Source organism: Juglans microcarpa x Juglans regia, chromosome 1D (assembly GCF_004785595.1).
Source record: "Juglans microcarpa x Juglans regia isolate MS1-56 chromosome 1D, Jm3101_v1.0, whole genome shotgun sequence".
Lineage (NCBI taxonomy): Eukaryota > Viridiplantae > Streptophyta > Magnoliopsida > Fagales > Juglandaceae > Juglans > Juglans microcarpa x Juglans regia.
The window spans coordinates 3939999-3958369 of NC_054594.1; the positions used below are offsets into that span (position 1 = coordinate 3939999).

The 18371-nt window shown below is 37.0% G+C and overlaps 1 protein-coding gene and 1 non-coding gene across 9 annotated transcripts; one reads left to right on the plus strand and one right to left on the minus strand.

Moving 5' to 3' along the window:
• Positions 1-1024: 1024 nt before the first annotated feature.
• On the plus strand, positions 1025-13641 carry LOC121253096 (ATP-dependent DNA helicase DDM1). Of its 8 annotated transcripts, none has more exons than XM_041153020.1 (16): positions 1025-1178; positions 1429-1509; positions 2059-2331; positions 2420-2503; positions 8160-8506; positions 8621-8810; positions 8932-9107; positions 9608-9677; positions 9769-9958; positions 10755-10850; positions 10948-11042; positions 11125-11244; positions 12519-12638; positions 12774-12872; positions 12969-13076; positions 13333-13641. In XM_041153020.1, the coding sequence occupies exons 2-16, from the start codon at positions 1441-1443 to the stop codon at positions 13567-13569; spliced, it is 2274 nt and encodes a 757-aa protein (XP_041008954.1). In that variant the 5' UTR covers positions 1025-1178; positions 1429-1440; the 3' UTR covers positions 13570-13641. The 8 variants fall into 8 exon arrangements, with proteins under 8 accessions (XP_041008954.1, XP_041008979.1, XP_041008946.1 ...); XM_041153045.1 differs by having other exon boundaries at positions 2071-2331; XM_041153012.1 differs by having other exon boundaries at positions 1046-1178; positions 1425-1509.
• A 247-nt stretch (positions 13642-13888) lies between these two features.
• TRNAE-UUC lies at positions 13889-13960 on the minus strand. Its single transcript has one exon. It is a non-coding gene; the product is annotated as a tRNA-Glu (tRNA).
• Between the last annotated feature and the right edge of the window lie 4411 nt (positions 13961-18371).

Consider the following 18371-nt stretch of genomic DNA (forward strand, 5'->3'; position numbering starts at 1 on the left):
ATTCTTCTTTCCTTCACGAGTCTTGCTAGATCCATGAGGGTTGTCTGACAAACTCTCTTGAGAAGGCCATTTGGTTTTTTTAATTTTTTTATACATTTTTTTTATACTCTTAAATAGTTTAAAAAAAATTCACAATAACATTAAAAAACAATTCCTTAAACATTAAGTAAAAAAAAAAAAAAAAAAAAAAAAATCTATCAAGACCCACTTTCGAGACAATCCCTTGGTGGGTTTAGGCATCTAGTTACATAGATGAGATGAAATAAGATAAGATAAAAGTTGAAAGTTGAATAAAATATTATTAGAATATAAATTTTTAATATTATTTTTGTTTTAAAATTTGAAAAAATTAAATTATTTATTATATTTTATGTAAAAGTTTAAAAAATTGAAATAATTATATGAGATGAGGTAATTTAGTTTGTATAACCGTTAAGTTACGTTTGGTTACATAGTGAAGATGTGATGAGATGAAATGTTTTGTTGAAAGTTGAATGAAATATTGTTAGAATATAATTTTTTAATAATATTTTTAGTTTAGAATTTGAAAAAATTAAATTATTTATTATATTTTGTATGAAAATTTAAAAAAATTATAATAATAAAATGAGATGAGATAAAAAATTTTATGCATTTAAACTGAGTCATTCTTAAATTAGCAAAATATTTATTTCTTTTATCATATAAAAAAAATCATGTTACTCAAAAGTGGACTGAAAAGTGGACAGAACAGAATGGACCGACAAAACTAAAAAAGCATGCGTCCCTTCTTCTGGGTGGAGTGGGGGAAAGAAAGTTGGAAACCCCATCACATTCGCCGCAATAGAGGTAATATAATAGGCCCAATTAAAAAAAAAAAAAAAAAAAAACCTAAACGTCGTCGGAGAAAATGACCTTCCGATAAATGGAAATTGGAAAGCAGCGTCGATGAAATAGGGTTTTCTTTGTAATTTTTCGAAGTTCCAGGGGCAAAAACTAAAAGCTCGTTTTCCCGCTCAAGACAGAGCTACCCACAAATAAATAAAATAAATAAATAAAATTTCTTTCTCGTTTAATTATGTCTGGCAGCTGCCACTGACTGTTACTCTCCAAAGTCCAAACTTCTTCCATTTTGGTTTTCTCGGTTCCGGTACCTCCAGTGTGCTCATTCCTCTCCGACTTGCTCTCCGGAACTCAATGTACGTACGGTTCGTATTTGTATATTTCATGCTTTTGATGCCTGATTATCGCATTTCTGGCAAAGGAAGCTATTAAAAACAGAGCGTTTTTATTTTTTGCCTTGTGGAAATCTGTGTGAACAGTACTTGTTTTGAATCGAAACCCTAGGGTTAATGATTTGGAGAATATATATCGTTCTATGGTATTTGTGGTCTCTTTGGTTTCATTTCGTTTTCTGGTTTGTTCATTCTTTTACCGGATGTTAGTCAGTTAGTGTTGGGAATGGACACGAAGAACGAAATGAATGACGAAGGCTCTGCAGAGTCGCCGACTTCGGTGCTTGAAGACGAGGTTTGCTTCCCTTTTCCGTTAATGGCATTTCTTTCGTTTTATTTTTCAGTCTGTTTGGTTCACGTTAGTATGTAGGAATGTGGAGAAAAGGAAAGTAATATTGTAAATAACCTTTAAAAATTACATGTTTGAGCATTTTCTGTGGTTATGTGTAGTTTATTTAGAACCAAATGGAGGGGAGCGACTGTTATTTTTATATTGTTCTATTCTACTATGATGTAGCAATTTGATGCATTTGTTGGTAGGGTTCGTGTGCCTGACCTTGGCTTCAGAGGTTGTGGTTTTCATAATAGTGCTTACTCTAACTTTTACTCTGATGGTATTTTTGAGTTTTGAGAAGCTATGACAGCTTTTATATGCACACTTAATGCCTATGTGTAAGTCTTGAAGTGTGAATGTATGTCTATATATATTTGTATCTATGCATGTATGTAATTTATGTTAACATCTTTTATTTTTATATCATTCATATTATTGCATACTTAGAATGAAGGATATCTGCAGCGAAGCTATTATTTGTATAAGATATCTAGTTTATTGAAAATGAAGGATATCTGCAAGGTGAAAATGGAAGTCAAGTCAGAGGAAGAAATGTGTCCACATGAAGGAAATGGAGATTCCTCTTTGATATTGAGAGCAATGGCTGAGGAGGAAGAAAAGCTATTGGAAGCTCGGGTTAAGAAAGAAGATGAAGAGCAAAGAAAGGAGCCAGAGGAGGAACCCCAGTTGAATGACAGTCACTTTACCAAATTGGATGAGCTTCTAAGTCAAACACAGATGTACTCCGAGTTTTTGCTGGAAAAAATGGATGATATTACAACTGTATATTCTCATACACCTTTCTCAGATGAATTTGTGTAGTGGGAAACTTCTTTTTTTTGCTGATTGTATTATTGATTTTCTTTTCAAGAATGGAATGGAGCAAGAGAATGCAATTGTTGAAAAAAAGAGAGGCCGTGGATCAAAAAGAAAAGCTGCTGCACAATACAATAATGTGAGCATTTCTGCAATTCTTTTGTTATGTTGAGACAACAAGTTCATTGTATTCACTCTATATAGATTTCCTACAACATGAAACTGAGTTTGTTGTGTTTTGCAATTGTAAATTGTGAAATTTGATTCCATCTCTTTGTACAATCAAACTTTCTCTCCGTACAACCAAAACTCCGATGATGGTTAGCGGGTTTTAACAACGAGACTTTTGTCTTGAGTGTTTAGTTTTAAGGTGAGATTAGAGTGATTATGGGGGACCCAAAATACTTAGAGATAGAGTGTAAACTTTTTTTATTGAAGATGGATGAAAGTTCCATGGTTATTACTGAGAGGAGTCGAAAGGTTGTGAAAGCAGTGAGGCTGGGGACGTTAACGGTGCAATGGTTTGCTAACTCATTGGATGACTATTTGAAGGGAGAAAAAAGGATTTTTACACTACTTCACGAGTGGGAACTAAAAGCTTCATTGCATAGAGATGCTCCAATGCCTGCGATCGATATATGGCACTAGTGGAGTAAGGAAATGGTGGCAGACTCAACTCCATCTTCATCCTGAAGCAGTGGACAGTATGGAGTGGAGGAAGATGGCAGGGGCATTGAGAGAGGGTGGTCATAATAGAGGGCGGTCGATTATGGGGACAATGGCAATGGTGAACCATCTGAAATCACGTTCATATAAGGATGCCCTTGAAGAGTCGATGGCCACGTGTCGGTACGAGTTTAGAAAAGGGGTGGAGGGCATGGCGTGGTGGTGGCCTAGGGAGGAGCTACAACAAGCCAAAACTCGGCTATGGCCATGGGGAGAAACATTGTACTGTTGGCACAATAAGTGCTCAGTGGCAAGGAGGTGGTGCCAGACCTGTTGTCGGTTTGGTAGAGATTGGTGTGCATAGTACATTTATGGAAATAAAGATACAACTGAGGCATTTGCAAGAGAAAATGAATTGCCTTATATGATGTGTTGAGGAGAAGAAGGAAATGGGCTTGGGCTTTGGAGTGGAAAGTGGTCTGGGCAAGTCACTTAACAGCTCAGGCTTGATTTTGATAGATGGGCTGCCGAGCTAGTACCTGGGAGATAAGGTTGTTGGCTGCTTCAATGGGCTCACAAGGCAAGGCTAAGGTTGGGTTGGGTTCTAAACTGACAACCCAAGCCACATGGAGGATAAGAGATGGCAACGTGGCTTCAAAGCCTTCCGGCCAGGTATCGACAAGTTCACCAGTTGCCGATGACCCTCTTAGTGACTTGCTGGAGTTGGTCCTGACTGACCCCTGATGGATCAAACCATCTCTTGGGAATTCCTCAGGCCCAAGAGAGGTTTCATCCTTTGGATGACCCAAGCCCCATAAGTTCCATGCTGTCAAGTTCACACTAGGTAGAATCTCAGTTGGGTTGGGTTCTCCAAAAAGTGGACAAAATACGAGAATGCATAGGGATTTCATGTGAGGGCTTTAAAGATCAATTTAAAGCCCTCCTCATTGCTATTGAATCGGGCCAGCCTCTTTTGGCTAGATCTTATGCCAAAAAAGAAAGGGAGTTAAGGAGACTAGCTTGTTGTATTAATTATGATGTTCGGGAAGATAGTGCAAGTAGAGGAATGAGTAAGGTTAGAGCGAATATCTGTGATCAATGAAACCAAAGATTTTATCTTGGAATGTAAGGGGGCTGAATGATCCATGCATACGCCTCCATGTGAAAAGAATTGGAAGATTGATATCATTTGTCTTCAAGAGACCAAGCTGAAGCTCATAGATAGAAGTATTGTTAGAAGCTTGTGGGGATGTCTTCATATGGGTTGGCCTATTTTGCCTCTAAAGGTGCATCATGAGGTATTCTATTGTTGTGGGATATGAGAGTCTTCAATCTGGTTGGGAATATTTGGTGACTCGTTCTTTTAAAAATGTGGATGATGGCTACAAGTGGTCTTTTGTTGGTGTATATGGTCCTAATGTAGACAACAAGAGAAGGTTCCTTTGGGAGGAGATTGCTGGTATGTGTAGTTGATGGGATTTTAATATAACTCGTTTTTCGAGTGAGAGGTTGGGGGATTCTTGTATTAGTTCGGCTATGGCATAATTTTTTGATCTTATCTTTGAATTGGACTTAGTCGATTAACCTTTGGCAAGGGGGAATTTTACATGGTCCAACAGTAGGGTCTGGTCAAAATTGCACAGAGTCATTGTATCTTCGTCTTGGGAGGTCCATTTTTCTGATTTATGTCAAAAGAGACTTCCAATGCTATGTTCTGACCATTTCCTCCTTTTGCTAGATTATAGGGGCTTCCATGAGAGACATATATATTTTAAATTTGAAAACATGTGGTTGAAAGCTGATAGTTTTGTTGAGAAGGTGAGAGTGTGGTGGTTCTCTTATTAAACGCCATGATATGCCTAGCTTTGTGTTGGCTGGAAAGCTTAAAGCGTTGAAAAAAGATCTGAAATTGTGGAATGAGGTAGAATTCAAGAAGATTCTTTTTGAGGAACTTTCATGCTTTGATAAAAAGGAGATTGTCGGGTTCTCATGAATGAGGAGAAGGCAAGGAAGATGTTGTGGCTGGTATGGAAGAACTTATTCATGGAAGAATTTCATGGCGACAAAAATCTTGGGCCCTTTAGCTGAAGGAAGGATAAGTGTACCAGTTTTTTTCATAGTAGCCAACTCTCATAGAGGATTTAACGCTATTGAGGTGCTGAACTGAAAAGGAAAGGTTCTTTTGGACATATCTAAAATTAAGAATCACATAGTGATGTTTTTTGATAATCTACTCACACGAGTGATCAATCGTGTGTTGATTGGTTAGAGAGGATATTTGAAGAGGAAGGGGTGTTTAAGGTGCAGAAAGGAATGGACAGCGATAAAGCGTTGGTATTAGATGGATTTTCTGTGGTTTTTTTCCAGGTTTGTTGGGATATTATCAATGAGGATCTTATGAAGGTTTTTGTTGAATTTTCACTCACGTACGAAATTTGAGAAAAGCCTTAACTTAACCTTCATGGAACTTATTTCGAAGAAGGCCGAGTTTGTGGGGGTGAAAAAATTTTGTCCTATAAGTCTTGCGAGTGGAATGTATAAGATTATATCAAAGGTTCTAGCCAATCATATGAGCATAGTCATGGAAAATATTGTTTTGAAAACACAATGCATTTGTCTAGGGGAGACAGGTTTTGGAATCGGTCCTTATTGCTAATAAATGTTTGGATAGTAGAATTAAAGCCTACATTCCAAGTATCCTTTTCAAACTAAATATGGATAAAGCTTTTGATCATGTTAATTGGGACTTCTTGGTCTATATTCTCTGCAGATTTGGTTTTGGTGATAGGTGGTGCAATTGGTTGAAGATTCGTATCACTACTGCTAGATTCTCGCTGTTGGTTAATGGCACTCCCGAGGGTTTCTTTAACAGCTCTTGCGGATTGAGACAAGGACATCCTTGATCTCTTTCTCTTTTTCTTAGTTATGGATGTATTGAGCAAAATGTTGGAGCTAGCGGTGGATGGGTCTTTTTTGTCTAGATTTTCAGCGGGTGGTACTTCATTTGGAAGCATCAATTTATCACATCTACCCTTTGCTGACGACACCTAATTCTTTGTGAGCCGGATCCTAATCGAAGTTGTTCATTGAGAGCTCTCCTACTTTGTTTTGAAGTGTTTCCGGTCTCAAGGTGAACTTGTCTAAATCTAAATTGGTACCGGTTGGTAGATCATATCAGAGACTTGGCTAAAATCTTAGGTTGTAAGGTTTCTTCTTTGCCTTTGAAGTACCTTCATCTTTCCTTGGGGTCCCCTCATAAATCCAAGGTAATATGGGATGGTGTTATCGAAAAAAATTGACAATAGTTTGGCTGGTTGGAAAATGATGTATCTATCAAAGGGGGAAGAATCACCCTTATCAAGAGTATATCATCTAACCTCCTTACGTACTATCTTTCATTATTCCCGATTTCAGCTGGTGCGGCTAATAAGATGGAAAGAATCTTCCGTGCTTTCTTGTGAGGCGAATTGGGGGACAAAAAAAAGTTCCATTTGATTAATTGGGACAAGATTTGTACCCCCTATCTTGTGGAGGTTTGGGGATGAGAAAATTGAGCATTTTCAATAAGGCCTTACTTGGAAAATGGTTGTAGCGGTACCATCAAGAAAGTGATGCTTTATGGAGGACCGTGGTTGATGCTAAGTTTGGAAGCATTTAGGGAGGTTGGATTTCTAATGAGGTGCGTGGATTGTATGGTGTCGGTGTATAGAAATTTATTAGGAAGGGCTAGGAGGAATTCATTTGTAATTTCATATTTGTGGCGGGGCATGGAACAAGGGTCAGATTCTAGGTTGATGTTTGGTGCGGTGATGTTGCTCTCAAGGATGTTTTTTCTTTCTTTTCAGAATTGCATTGCATAACGAAGCCTCTGTTGTTGATTATATGGACTCTTCAAATGGCTTGTTGTAGTGGAATGTGCCATTTATCAAAGCAGTTCAAGATTGGGAAGTGGGAGTTATTTTTGACTTCTACAACACCTTGTATGGGAGCGTGGTGTGGAGGACAAACTGCGAATGTTCTGGTTAGATGACTATATAGGCCTATTTCCTACAAGAAATAGGCGAAGCCTGTGTACACTTAAGTTAGGGTTTGAAAGTTTGACATCTTTAGGATCGGGTTCGGGTTGACCTATATAGTCGAATGTTCATGATTTGACACGACATGAACACGATCCAAAAACATGAATTGCCACCCCTATGTACAATGGCGGAACTTCAAAACTTTTTTGTACACACTTTATTGCTTTGGTTCTCAGCCATTGTGCTTAGTGGAAACAATGTTCATGATTTTCTGCTTTTAAGTTCTGGATCTTAGAATGTATTTAGATGTTCTTTTGTATACTTCCTGTGTACACGGGCTTCGCCTATTTCATTCTTACCAATAAAATTTACATCATATCTATCAAAAAGAACAGTTGTGAAATTTGAGATTTAGCATATGTGAAATTTTAGAAAACTAACGGACAAGAGAATTTGATCACTCAATATTTTCATTTTTTCAACTACATATTGGCATTAAAAAGAGAAATTGCAGATCTAAGCGAGTAAAGGGAGTGACAAGCCTTGTCACAAAGATTTTAGACAGAATAAGGAAGGGAATATAGATTGTACCAAGTAGAATATGAGTTGTTTGAGAAATTGAGGTGGCCAAAACAATATTTCAGGAAGCTTCACTGGTACATTGAAGGAAGTATATACTTGCTTAGGCAAATATGCTCAAATAGATCACAGCTATATATTCTGCAGAACCCTTGTCTTATCATCTTTATTTATTTATTTTTGCTTTTCTCTTGGCCATGCTGCCTTACCTTGACCGAATTAGTAATTCAGTTTACGAGGAGATTGTTGGTTGTCTGGATGCCATCATCTTCCAGCATAAAGTGTACCCTTATTTTCATAGGAAGCTTATTTGCTGGCTCTTATGCATCTCTGTAAATTAAATACATTCTTCCAACATTTGGTTGACTTCTTTTTGCAATTAACTCTTTTTTCAACTCAGTCCCTTTGAATCAAGAATTTTTTTTTAAGTCTGCTCTCATTGTTTTTCTGGCCATATTAATGAGCTTACTTATTCATTTATCTGATACTGTGTTTACATTGTCTTTATTTTCTACAAATAAATTCTATTAGAAGAAGGCCAAGAGGGCTGTTGCAGCCATGCTTACAAGATCTCATGAAGCCAAGAAAGCTGAAGATGTGAACCTCACTGAGGAAGAAAGAGTTGAGAAAGAACAGCAAGAACTTGTGCCCTTGTTAACTGGCGGAAAATTGAAGCCGTATCAGATCAAGGGAGTGAAGTGGTTGATATCATTATGGCAAAATGGGCTGAACGGGATACTTGCAGATCAAATGGGGCTTGGAAAGACAATTCAAACCATTGGCTTTCTTGCACATTTAAAAGGAAAGGGATTGGATGGGCCATATTTAGTAATTGCTCCTCTTTCTACTCTCTCAAATTGGGTGAATGAGATTGCAAGGTAAATATTCATCTTTTGTATTTGGTGGGCCAGTCCAAATCAAGTCTTTCTCAATTTGTATTTTCTGATTTTTGTTGTTGTTCCGTTCCTTTGTTTTTGAATTTCTTCAAAAAGGTTTGTGCCCTCAATGAATGCTGTTATCTACCATGGCGACAAGAACCAAAGGGATGAGATACGAAGGAAGCACATGACTAAAGCAATTGGCCACGAATTTCCTATAATTGTGACTTCGTATGAGGTGGCCATGAATGATGCAAGAAGATGTTTGAGGCATTATAATTGGAAATATGTTGTAATTGACGAGGTGAATGATCCAACTGATTTTTCCTTGAATGTACTTTCGCATTCAATGACATGTTGAAGTAGGAATTGTCAGGATGAAGATGTGCATTGCTGTTCTCTTGACCATATATTTCTTCTTGTAGGGGCACAGGTTAAAAAATGCAAAATGCAAACTTCTGAAGGAATTAAAATACTTACCTGTAGAAAATAAGCTTCTGTTAACTGGGACACCTCTACAGAATAATCTGGCAGAGCTTTGGTCATTGTTAAACTTCCTTTTGCCTGATATTTTCTCATCTCATAATGAGTTTGAGTCATGGTAAGTATACTTTGCCCATCTCTTATTTTTTCCTCATTTTATGGGACCACGTCCTTGTATTGCCCAAAGTTGAACTATGTTTTCCTGTACAGTAAACACTGCCACATACTTCTTTGTTTCTAAATGCTGATATTTGCTGAAAAAGAACAAAAATTCATACCCATATGGTCTCCCTAATTATTATTTAAATCCTACAAAAATAAGTAAGTTTTTAGTATTCATTTTGTAAGATGTGGTTTTAATACCTGCTCTAAATAGAAGTTGGTCTTTCATCCTTGATTATGCAGTTTATAAAATTTCAAAATCATGATTAAACTGTCTCTCCTTTTATAAACACAGCTGCTTTAATGATATTTACTACATGCCTTAATAGTTTAGTTCAGGTAGTTTCTTCTATACTTGTTTTCTTTAGGACCTGGGTGACTTGACCTGGATTGCCTTATGCTCTGATGATGATATCTACTGGATTTGATATTTAGCTTTGAGGCGTTTATTTTCAGGTTTGATCTGTCAGGAAAGTGTAACAGTGAAGCAATGAGGGAGGAAGTGGAAGAGAAGAGAAGGGCTCAAGTATTCATCGTTTCTATTATTTTGTTCATTTACATCTTTAGAACATTTTACAATGTATATATAATACTTGATGGCTTTTCATCGCCTGCAGGTTGTAGCAAAACTACATGCTATATTGCGCCCCTTCCTTCTTAGAAGAATGAAGGCTGATGTTGAGCAGCTGCTTCCTCGGAAAAAAGAAATAATATTGTATGCTACCATGACTAACCATCAGAAGGATTTCCAAGATCATCTAATTAACAGGACCTTGGAGAACCATTTAATTGAGAAGGCAAACTCTGGTACAGTTCAGTTTTGTTTGTGAAAAAACTTATTTAATTGTGTCATTGCAAAATGAAAGACAAGAGACTCATTGCATGTGCAATTTCTTTTTCTGGCTTTCCTACTATTCTCACGTGTGTACATACGGCATGATGCTTTTTTCATCCGGTACTTTTTAAGTAAAATCACAGAAAAATAAGAGTTTCGTATTTCATTGATGATGGGCATACCGGGCATTGCATTGGGTAGTACATAAGGCTGTTGCTACCAATATCATGTGCCAGATCCGCTGAAATATACCTCAGCAGAGAAAAAAATAGCTGAACAATGATCCTTCCTTTGGTATTTGATCACAGATTGGGAAGATTAAAAAAAATGTGATCATGTGCTGTGTACTTTTATATATTTTTGCTGTAAGTGATGTCATAGTAGAGTCCTTTGCATAGGGTATCTACTCTGATGTAGCATCCAGTGTTAATTTCTCCCATATATATAAAAAAAAGCACCGGATAATGATTTTGGATCCTAGGTTCAGATTAGAGGATGGGGGAGGGGGACTGGCTTCTGCTAGTTAATTTTTTGGTATCCCATGGGCTGTTCTCTGAATATGGTTTAGCCTAAGTTGGTATCATGTTGTATCACATTGGTTGTGTTATTAGCTATATCTGAATTTTGGGTGATCACAAATTATATCAACTTTGATATGTTCTTGGTACGCTGGTTATCTATCTGCTGGAAGACTTAAATTTGTTAATTACCATTTTAATGTTGATATGTTTTCAGTTGATTATTTTATTGTTCATTCATAATTTGCAGGCCGTGGTATGAAAGGGAAACTTAATAATCTGATGGTCCAGCTTCGGAAGAACTGCAACCATCCGGATCTCTTAGAGTCTGCCTTTGATGGCTCATGTCTCTTTTTCGCTTCGCACTCTGTATACTTGTATCAAATGGGTGCGCCATATAATTCACCTAACTCTTTAATTTTTTCCTCATCTTTTGTTTACAGATTTGTATCCACCCGTTGAAGAGATAATTGGCCAGTGTGGTAAATTTCGCTTGCTGGACCGGCTATTGGAACGGTTGTTAGCCCACAAACATAAAGTATGTTTAGAGTTTCCTAGTTCATGTACTCCCGCATTTGTTATTGAGTTGCCTTTCATCTGCTCATTTCATTTTCCATCAGGTATTGATCTTCAGCCAGTGGACAAAAGTTTTGGACATCATAGATTACTACTTTAGTGAAAAGGGATTTGAAGTTTGTAGAATCGATGGCAGTGTGAAGCTGGATGAAAGGAAAAGACAGGTTTCTGCTTCTCCTAAGTTTCATAGGAATTCATAGCCATTTATTTTGTGTTTTCTTGGTTTTGGTAGTTGTCATTTTATATTTTGATCTGTTTATATTACTGTTCCGGTAAAAAAATTATTTTGATTTGTTTATATAAACACCCAAATCATGTATGACTGCATAACCTAAATATTTAATTTGCACCATTGCAAAGCTAATCATGAATGGGATGTTGGTGATGTCCAGAGTTTAGTAGCCTCTATCTGCAATGCTTAATTCCTGATGTGCAGTTTCATTACAGGCTTTGTTCTTCATAAAAAAATCCTGGTTGTTTTGGTGAATGCCAGTTTAGCATCTTGTTACACGAAGGTTACATAGTTATACTACGTTATGTCTTCGTCTTTATTGCTTTTTTTCTCTTTTGCGCCTCTTATGATATCTAAGCACCTAAGGTAGCACATACTTGTTCACTGGTAAAAGATATGTTCTTTCGCTCAACCCCCTGACCTTTCAGGCTGAGCAGATTTTTTATTCTTCGGTTGGAAAGTCATGCTTGGGTCAGAAAATAGTCTTTGGAGCAACATTTCTCATTGCTGCCAATGCTGGCCGCGTGTGTTAGACTGGTGTTTCTCCTCCTTTAGATCTGGCCATGACTTCCCTTCCCTTCCCTCTTCCGGTCATCATCCCTATGGTGGTCATTGATTGTTTGTCGCCCCTATAGGTAGGATTGCCATGTGTGGTCTTGTAGCTATGGTCACCATACTCAGTACTGCAGTTGAGATTGATTCAGGAAGTGAAGAACATTGATGGTTTGACTCACAAAATGGTGTCATTGTGTATGTGTATATATGTGTTATATATAATGTTGGTCTGTAAGATGGAAGTTGTAACTCACACCTTCTGACCACTGACCTGACATTAGTTGGAAGGGAAATAAAAGCTTTCGACACCCGAGTTGACACGTGTTGGAATGCCCCCACATTGCCTCTCCCCCGGGGGGGGGGGGGGGGGGGGGGGACTTCTTGCAGTTAATAGTGATTCAAGGGCTCCAATTGTAATTTTGTAACATTGACCAGTCCTTTTAGAAGATAATGTGACACAGGGTTTGGACTTTTCTTGGGTCATTACATCATGCAATTACTATGTGAAAGTGAAGATGGTCTATTTTCCCATTCTATGGGGCTGCACCATTTATTATCGTGTTAGAAACTTTTTTTTCTTGGTTCACCATGTAAATAGAGTGAATGGTAATCAACTCTAGCTTACTGGCAAATCATCCATGTTGCAAACAGATCTCGGATTTCAATGATTTGAACAGCAATTACAGATTATTCCTCCTAAGCACCAGGGCTGGCGGACTGGGGATCAACCTCACTGCAGCTGACACATGTATACTATATGACAGTGATTGGGTATAGTCTAGATACGATCATTTATTACCTTCTTTTTGTTTCCTTATAACGTGTTCAGCAACCATATGAGGCTTTTTTTTTTTTTTTTTTATTGGCAAAGGTTAAAAGGTTTTTTGTTATATATTTGCATCCCAGAACCCTCAAATGGATTTGCAAGCCATGGATAGATGCCATAGGATTGGTCAAACCAAACCTGTTCATGTTTACAGGCTGGCAACAGCTCAATCTGTAGAGGTAACTCAGATGGTCATGATTTCTGTTGTCATGGTATTGTAAACTAAATGCCTCCCTTTGGTACCTGCAAAAATTTGACCGAGTTTTTGTCAACAGGGTCGTGTCTTGAAAAGGGCTTTTAGCAAATTGAAGCTTGAGCATGTGGTGATTGGGAAAGGGCAGTTTCACCAAGAAAGGAAGCCTAGCTCTACTGATATCTTTGAGGTTTACCATATCCTCCTAAATTGTTCCATATATGTTATTTACGACATGTTCATGTATGCCAATTTAACTGCAAAACCGAGTCATTCTCTTCAAAAATAGAATTAACATACTGGGGCTGGGGCTCTGGAGGGTTTTAGATTAAAGTGTGAGCAGGGGGACTGAGAATTAGGATTTTGATGCTCTATTTACTGATAAATAAATAAGAATATAAAGTGAAAAATGAGTTTGATGTTTTTCAGTTTAATTGAATCTTCAGCAGGAGGATCTGCTGGCATTGCTCCGAGAGGAAGAAACGGCTGAAGACAAGATGATACAAACAGATATTAGCGATGAAGATTTGGAGAGGGTCTTAGACCGCAGTGATCTTGTTGTTAATGCATCGAACAATGACGAAAAGTCCAATGGTGGTGGTGTTTTTCCCCTCAAAGGTCCTGGATGGGAGGTGGTGATACCAACTGCAACTGGAGGCATGCTCTCTACCCTTAACAGTTGAGGACCTTGTTTTTGTGGGGCATGGAACTTGGGCTGAGCGGTCCTTGTAAATTTTTGGGGTAGAGCTATTGTAGACAATAGCAGGGAGCCATTTTTGCCAGTTTGGTGGTTTTAATTTTTTGGACGTGGCGGTGGTAAATGGATGATGTTCCATGCCCAAGACAGGAGTGAGATGAAAGTTTTCTTTAGATGCGATGGATTGCAGACATTGACATATTTAATTGAACTATTTTCCTGGGTACTGTGTAGCTTTTCTCTGATGGCTGGCTCTTGTAAAAGATGGGCGATAGCCCGACATAAGTGTATCTTAAAAGTTGACATTCCGTTGCCGGGAATCGAACCCGGGTCTCCTGGGTGAAAGCCAGATATCCTAACCGCTGGACGACAACGGATTTGTTGATGAGAATGAGGTACTAAGTAATTTCATTACTGTTTTCGGCCCAAGTTTTGTAAAGCAGTGGATGGGCTGAATGCCAGCCCATTACCAATTTAAGGCCCTACCTTTTTTACCAAACTTCTCAGTCGGTAAAGTTGGATAGCTCTCAAGATTGGCTGTTGTGGTTCAAGTTGAAAACAAATGGTTTGAATATAACGGACTCAAATCCGCAGATGTATTGTTTTCTGAGGTATTCTTCAAGAACTCTCTCTGCATTTTGGTATGTCTCTTCTACGCTAGTTAACCGGAATCCCGAGTGCTGTCTAATTTTACACGTCCCAAGTTCCAACTTTCTCAGAGAAATCTTATTGTCATAGGGAATTGTCACTTGAAAAGGTAGAGAATGTTATTGTTACGAAGAAAAATATAAAAAGAAAATTGAAATATTTGGTTTTAAAAAACCATGTAAAATTACACTTAAAGCTTTTGTTGTGGTATATCAGATATATTTTATATTTTATGTGAATTAAGTTATTTGTAAAATATTTTTAACAAACTATTAATGTACTCTGTATATAGGAAAATGATAACTTTACAACTATTTCACAATTCTATATAAAATGGAGGATAATTTTGTAATATTAAAATTTATTTTTAATGGAGTGGATGATTTCATTAATTGTTTAAAAATGAGTTGTTAAATGATTGTAGAAGAATTGTAGATGTAACATTACTCTTATTATAATTTAATGAGTAGTGCTATATGTATTTACAGTTTTACTTATGATATTAATTTTGTTAGTTTTCTTTTTTCTAATTCAAATTTTAAATTTTAAATTTCATGGTTTTCAGCATATCAATAACTGACATTTGGAGAAGTAAGTTTTTTTTTTAAAGTTTTTTCTTAAGTACATTTAGCATTTTTCTAATTTAATATCTTAAAAGCTAGTTTGTAAATGAAAAATCTACTCATTATTCTCGTATCACACACTACACATAATTTTTAAATTTTTTTTTTCTTATCAAATGTGTTGTATGGATGATAAGTAGAATAATTCAATTAGTTTAGAAAGAATAAAATTAAAATTAAAAATAAATATAATGTATGGTGTGTGTGTGTGGATGAGTAGTAGGGGTGAAAACCGACGTCGACTGATGTCTGAAAAATTGGGGGAGCAACTGATCGTAACCGGTCGATGGGGAGAAGGAAACCAATTGAGATGGTTCTTTGGCAGTTCTCGGTAGGCGTCGGTTCCCCTAGTGGTGAGATTCTACTAAGAGAGAGAGAGAGTTGCAGAGGAGATCGGGAACTGAAAGAAGACTAAGGAAGAAGAAGATCTCATACCAAAACGACGTCGTTTTAGACATTTTTTTTTCCTTACGTTCTTAATAAAATGACGTCAACGTCGTTTCTATTATCTGTTGTATACTTATAGGTATGAAATGAAGTTGTTTCATTTAAACTTATGTGGAATGGTGTCGTTTTGATTAGAGTATATTAAAAATAAATAAATTTTATTATATCAGTCGGTTCAGCGGCTCAGTCTAGCTTCAAATCGGAATTGAACTGCTGAATGTCGGTTTCTTCAAACTTCCACCGCACGTCGGCCGGTTCTCCACTAGTTCCAGCCAGTTTCTGACACTGCCAGTTAGTTAGCATCAATGGCGGCCGGTTGCGTCGGTTTCTGTGGAGCCCTAATGAGTAGAAAAGCTCTTTGTAAGTTAACGGTCGACATTGTATCTTTTAACGGTTGTCGATTTTCATAGCTCGACGCGACACAGGACGCCATGGCATTGAAATGTAGGCGCTGCAACAGTCGAACGAATTTAGCGTCGAGCTAGCAGTTTAGACTTGGTCTTCGTTTGACACTCATTTTCTTATTTGAATTCATTATTTTTCTATTCGGAGCTATTATTTCTGTTTTCAGCGAAGAAATCTCTCTCTCTCTCTCTCTCTCTCTCTCTCTCATCTATTTGTTCGCTGTTATTTGAATTTGTTTATACCATTAGTGATTTGATATCTGTTATCAATTCTAAACAACTTATTGCGTACATGATATCGTAGGTTGCGTTGGATGTTGAACTGAGTTGAATTGAGTTGAGATGAGATGATAAAATATTGTTAGAATATTATTTTTTAATATTATTATTATTTTGAGATTTGAAAAAGTTGAATTGTTTATTATATTTTGTATTAGAATTTGAAAAAGTTGTAATGATGAGTTGAGATGAGTTGAGGTGGGTTGAGTAACCAAACGAAGCAGAAAATCTTGACATTTCGTAGAATGCTTTGGTTATTGTTAAGTTGAATGCGCTTGATAGCCAGGTTTCATTTTTGGATTGAGAAATTATTGCTCTTAACAGAAATTGATTTGTGTTTTGGCTTTGTTACATAGACGCTCCCAAACGGTGGATTTTGATTTTGTTGCATGCTGGAGTGGATTTTGACACTCACTTGGCTTTTATTGTTATCTTAACCATCTACTTGGCATTTCTTATTGGAAAATACCGATTAAAAAAATCATTATAGGAAAATCATACACTTGAAAAAAATATTATAGGAAAATCATACTAGATATTGGTCTCTTGCATTTCTCGTTTCCATTTCTTCTTGTTGTACACACAAGCAAATATATTTTGTTCGACTTTGCTTCCGTGAGTTGATGGAAACTTGAGAAAAGAAAACTGTTTTGGAAATTTTTGTTAGCATGACCGATTATGCAGCAATATCAAATCAGTTGCCGAAAATGCATGCAGCAATGTCAAAACAGAATTTTGAATACTTGAAATTTGAGAATCACACCTAGGGTCAAGCAATTAAACTTGCGAAGTAAAGGATTTTTAGAAGTTTTAGCTAACAGGAATAGGACCCTCAAAAGTATAGGATTTTTTTAAGTTTTAGCTAGTAAGCAAAGTTGACAACTTCTAAAGACCAGATTTTATGACTCAATAAGGCAATAATTTGATTAGACCCAAAAATAAATTACTCCATAAGTTACTGAGAAAAAGAAATGGCTCCGTGTAGCCTGCATCATTTGGTACCATTATTAATAAAGATTTTACATATGAAATAGATATTAATGATTGTGGGATAAGCTTGTCACTAAGTTTAGCCTGCATCGTTTGGTCCCATTCTTAGTTTTCTTGTGAATGACTTCACTCTCAAATTACTTATATGGGAAAAAAAAACTTCAAACTGAAATTCAATTCTAGTGCTTTGTACCTATTGAAACAGAATTTAGCCATTCACATTGTGTTTAACTCAGTATTCCAATGAATATTTGTGTGGCCATGATCATTGACATGTATAGTTGGACTCTTTGGGTACTAACACTGGGGCTCCTTGAGCCGGAGAGTCTGATATTCTGTCTTCTGTTTTTACGGTTGACACTTTTTTGCATTGCTGGAAGAATTAGTAAGGTTGCAAAGGCTGTTGACCAACGCGATCATAAATTTCATTTAGTAAGCTATGATTTCAACTCACCATAATATTAAGTTTTTTACAAGTAACTTGCACAACCATCATCTCTGTGCCACATACCCTGGGAAGATCCCTTGATAATGCCTTTGGGTGATAGTGAGAAGGCATTAATACTTGATACAGAGTTGCATCTGCTTGATCAGGTGTACAACTTTGGATGGTTAAGACAGTTCTGAAAGCATCAGACCCAATGTCGTTGCAGCTAGTTTGACAAGTGGAGGGGTGTAGTAGGGTCAAAGGGAAATGGGGAGGATGGGGGAGAGAATGGGTGTGATTGCATGGGATTAACGTAGTCATGATTTGATTAGCCACGACCCTCAGTTTTTCTTTGCTTGTGGGTCTTTGAGTCATTTTCTAACATATCAGGTCTTTCTCCAATTCATCTTGTCTGAGATATACTTCCATCGGATTCATCTTCTGCTCAATTCTTCTGTCTAGTATGGTATGAAATTTAATATCACAATGGAACCTTAGTTGATTATCTAGATTAGTGACTCCCATATCAGTATATAAAAAGCATTTAATATTTTCATATCCTTATTACCATTCAATGTAAAAGGTTCTGTGAACTTCATGCAGGGTTAATGTTGCATTGGAAATCTTTTGGAGTTCAGTGTTTAGCATGCTTGTCCTGGTCCCTTACTAGAGCCACTTTTGGATTCCTTTTGTACGTTACCCGCATCAGTATCTTTCTTCCTGTACGCCTAAGAATTTCTAGGGAGGCACTGGGCAGGAAGGAGAGAAGACTGATGTTAGCATTGTCCATGTCAATCTATGGCAGTGAAATTGTCAGTCATTTGGCTTTCACAAGAACGAATTAGGTGCTTGGAATCTTAGATACTAATATTGGTGAAAATGAGTGCTACCTGCCTTTTTCCGAGATTAGATGGTATGATTCTTTTTTTTTTCCATTTAAATATACCATATACGAAGGCATGAGAATTTG